The sequence below is a fragment of the Apium graveolens genome, unplaced genomic scaffold (genome assembly GCF_009905375.1).
Source record: "Apium graveolens cultivar Ventura unplaced genomic scaffold, ASM990537v1 ctg5828, whole genome shotgun sequence".
Classification (NCBI taxonomy): domain Eukaryota; kingdom Viridiplantae; phylum Streptophyta; class Magnoliopsida; order Apiales; family Apiaceae; genus Apium; species Apium graveolens.
The window spans coordinates 1-3,573 of record NW_027419117.1 but is presented as its reverse complement, the minus strand read 5'-3'; the positions used below and the strand labels follow the sequence as shown (position 1 = coordinate 3,573).

The following is a 3,573-nucleotide window of genomic DNA, read 5'->3' as shown; positions in this document are numbered from 1 at the left end:
TTTTTTAATGCAAATACATATCTTTAATGTAATATCTAGAATTGTGAATGCTTATTTGTAATTTTCTAACCCAATTCAGAAATGTATATTATTATTATCCAATTAAAAATACATGATTGAATAAATTATTTTGAGGTAAGTGCTTTCAAAATGAGTATTTTCATACTGCCTAAAAACACAGACCCCACATGGACTCCCAATAATTGATCATTCTCCTAATCCGCAACCTCTTTACAATTCTTGCCTGGCAACACTGTCTCCTTCTGCTACTAATCTCTCTCTCCTTCTTCAAACCTCTCTCTCTCTCGCATTTCTTCTTAAACCCTCAATCTCTCCCCATTCTAAAACCCACCCACGACCCTCCTATTTATTCCTACTAATCTCAAAACCCCATCTTTTTTCTTGCTCCAAAACACCACCAAAATGATCCATAAACTCAACAAAAACCACACTCTGTACATCACAATTTTAGTTCTTTCAATCTTAACATCATCAAGATGTTCAAATTCAGAATCACCAACAATATATGATGTACTAAAATCCCATGGATTACCCAAAGGCTTACTCCCAAAAGACATTAAAGATTTCAGCTTTGATGAGTCTGGTAGATTTGAAGTTCATTTAGATGAGCCTTGCAACGCAAAGTTTGAGAATGAGTTACATTATGATCAAAACATATCAGGTAGTTTAAGTTATGGTGAGATTAATGGATTGTCTGGAATGTCAGCTCAAGATTTGTTTTTGTGGTTTGCTGTTAAAGAGATAAGAGTTGATGTTCCAAGCTCAGGATTGATTTACTTCGATGTTGGTGTTGTTTCTAAGCAATTCTCATTGTCTTCTTTTGAAACTCCAAGAGATTGTCTTGCTGTTGAGTCAGTAGATCTGCAGGTGGATTCTGACAGGACTTTTACAACACAACCTGCTTACAAGGTATAAATATATTATGTTATGTTGTTTTGTGATTTGATTTCCCAAAAAGAGTTGGTGTTTGTGTTAGGTTGTGTGTGGGAGCAGGAATCTAGTGCTATTTTTTGGATTATTTCGACTCGGCTATTAGTTTCAATGTTTCATGCTCCTAAATGTAGGGGTCATGTTTATTAACTTCAGTTCTCTTTTTTTTTTGTTAAGTATACTATTAACTTATGTTCTTGTGATTTTGCTAGGCATTTTATAATTAGTTAGTAAACAGAACTTCATGAATTGTGATATTGGGATTGAGATATGTGTATAAAATTCAGTATGATTCTTGTCGAAGTTGGTTTGTGTACCATAAATTTTCCAGGGTACAGTATTGTTTGGCAATGTTATAAGATAAGGTACTCATATTATCTGATTGGTTGCTAGTTGTATATAGAATAGCTTTGTAAAAATATGTTCCAACAAATATTTTGGCTTGAACTATTGAGTTATGGCTTTGGTTTTTTGTTGATTTAGCAAATTTGTGGTGCTATCTCAAATTGGTGGATTTATGGATGATTTATGTACTGTTTGTTAAATGTGCAGACTTCATCTGGAAACTTCAGATACCAGCTTGGTTACAAAGATTTGGCAATGGCTACATTATAGTTGATTGGATTAAAACACGATTCAGGCACGATAGCTCAATCGAGTAATGGGGCATTCCAATTCTTGTATGTACATTTCTCCAAAGAGTCCGGTTTAGCAGTTCCTAAGCTTCAATCTAGTGTGTGCTTGCTTGTGGTTTTTTGTATAGTGCAGAGTCTGCAAACTGCTCACACAACCTCCCATTACTTTCAACAATTACGGGTGATTTCATGATGCAACATACAAGAATCTTGGTCGTCTTGCAACTGTGTTAAGGACTACAAAACATAGGCGGGATCATCATCAGGTGATCAAAAACCTGCTAAAGTTTGTTTCCTGTGTTGAATTTGTTATAGTCATACGATTTAGTTGAATCATCAATCTTTTTGTAGTACAAGTTTTAAGTTCACATGACATACTGCATATTCCCTTGCGGGAGAATCAATAAATGGAAATTATTTTTCAGACTTGTGAATAAATAAAAATTTATTATTTTTTCCAGCTCAGTTTTTAGTATTTTCTCGGGCCCTCCCTGATAGAATTTCTGTCATCTATTGGTGTAATGAGTGGAATTTTTGCTATTAGAGCTGTATTTGTTGCTTTCCTTGACAGGTATAATGTGATATTCATACTTAGATGTAAACCTCTTTTATACGGCTTATTTCAATTATTGGGACAGCTACAACAATAGTATTTGAATACCAACATGCAAAAACCTACTATAGAAAAAGATTTCCCAGCTAAGTTGCTGGATGATCCGGTGATTGTTATTGTTTAGACAGCCTGTTCTTCCAATTCAATAGAAATATCTGTACACAGACATGATCCAGGACGAAGTAAGAGCATCCCCAGCACTACAAATTGGGGTGCTTTTTATTGAAAATGTTCTAATTTATATCTGGATATATTTTTTTTAAAATGATAAATGTGAGGATCGGTAATTTCTTTTAGTAGAAATTCAAATTCGAGAAACAAGTGTTTTTAATTTAAAGAAATCATCGGTTTTCATAATTATCTTTTTAATTAAATTCTAATTTTAGCGCAGGCCTGTATAGAAATATATTTATGAACTTGTATGCGGATCTGTATAAAGATTAATTACTTGTATTCCTCTGAGATTTATTCTAGTAGATAGTATTAGGGGTCATTTGTTAAATTGAACTATATTTTCTGAATGATTATGAATCTGAACAAATGAGTAATCTGAATTATGAACGAGAAATGTTGTTTGACAAAAAAAGTATATAAATTTCTGAATGAATATTTTTTAAATTTAATTTAATTTCTTTAAAGTTTTTATAGCATGTAATGTTATAAAAATTTGAACATTAGGCCATTTGTTTTGCTAAATAAAACATTAGACCATTTTTAGTTGTTTAGATATTTAAATTTATTATATTTTAATTAAATTAGTGTCATATTATTATGACCAACTAAAAAATAAATCATCAAAAATTCAATACTTCAATTACATAAATTACGGTATTGATGGCATAGATACGAGTAATGATTAATTTATTAAATCAAAAATAATTTTTTTAATTTCTTTTTTGAATTAAATTTTTTTAGATATTATGCACCATTATAGGATAAATAATTTTAATTGATATCACACAAGTATTTATTACCTTCTATTTGTTTAGCTTTTCAAAAATATGAAAATGAATAATATTACTACTTTTTATCAATTATTTGAGTAACAAGTAATTTTTGAAGTAAAAAAAGAGTGAGTATTGGCAATGGATTAAGAGATGCACTGAATAGAGCTTGATTTGAATAGTTCAGCTGGATTTCACAGGAGAATTCGTCCAGAAAAAATCAGGTGTAGTCTAGATTAAAAAATCATTTACAAACATTGTGAATGGTTATTTCATGAATAGTTCAGTCCATTCATCTATTAACAAATGACCCGAAAGAGTGAGCAGGTTACTAATGCAATAAGGTTCTAGTTAAGTGTTGAATATTGCACTGGTAAAAAAAAAAAGAAAATGTCAAAATCAATGTGATATCACATTCCTTGAAGATGAA

At 31.1% G+C, this 3,573-nt stretch overlaps 1 protein-coding gene across 1 annotated transcript; it reads left to right on the top strand.

Moving 5' to 3' along the window:
* Window positions 1-227: 227 nt before the first annotated feature.
* Window positions 228-2,051, top strand: LOC141702880 (uncharacterized). The gene is made up of 2 exons (XM_074506485.1): window positions 228-930; window positions 1,504-2,051. Exons 1-2 carry the CDS (start codon window positions 424-426, stop codon window positions 1,564-1,566), a joined length of 570 nt encoding a protein of 189 aa, XP_074362586.1. The 5' UTR covers window positions 228-423; the 3' UTR covers window positions 1,567-2,051.
* Window positions 2,052-3,573: the final 1,522 nt, after the last annotated feature.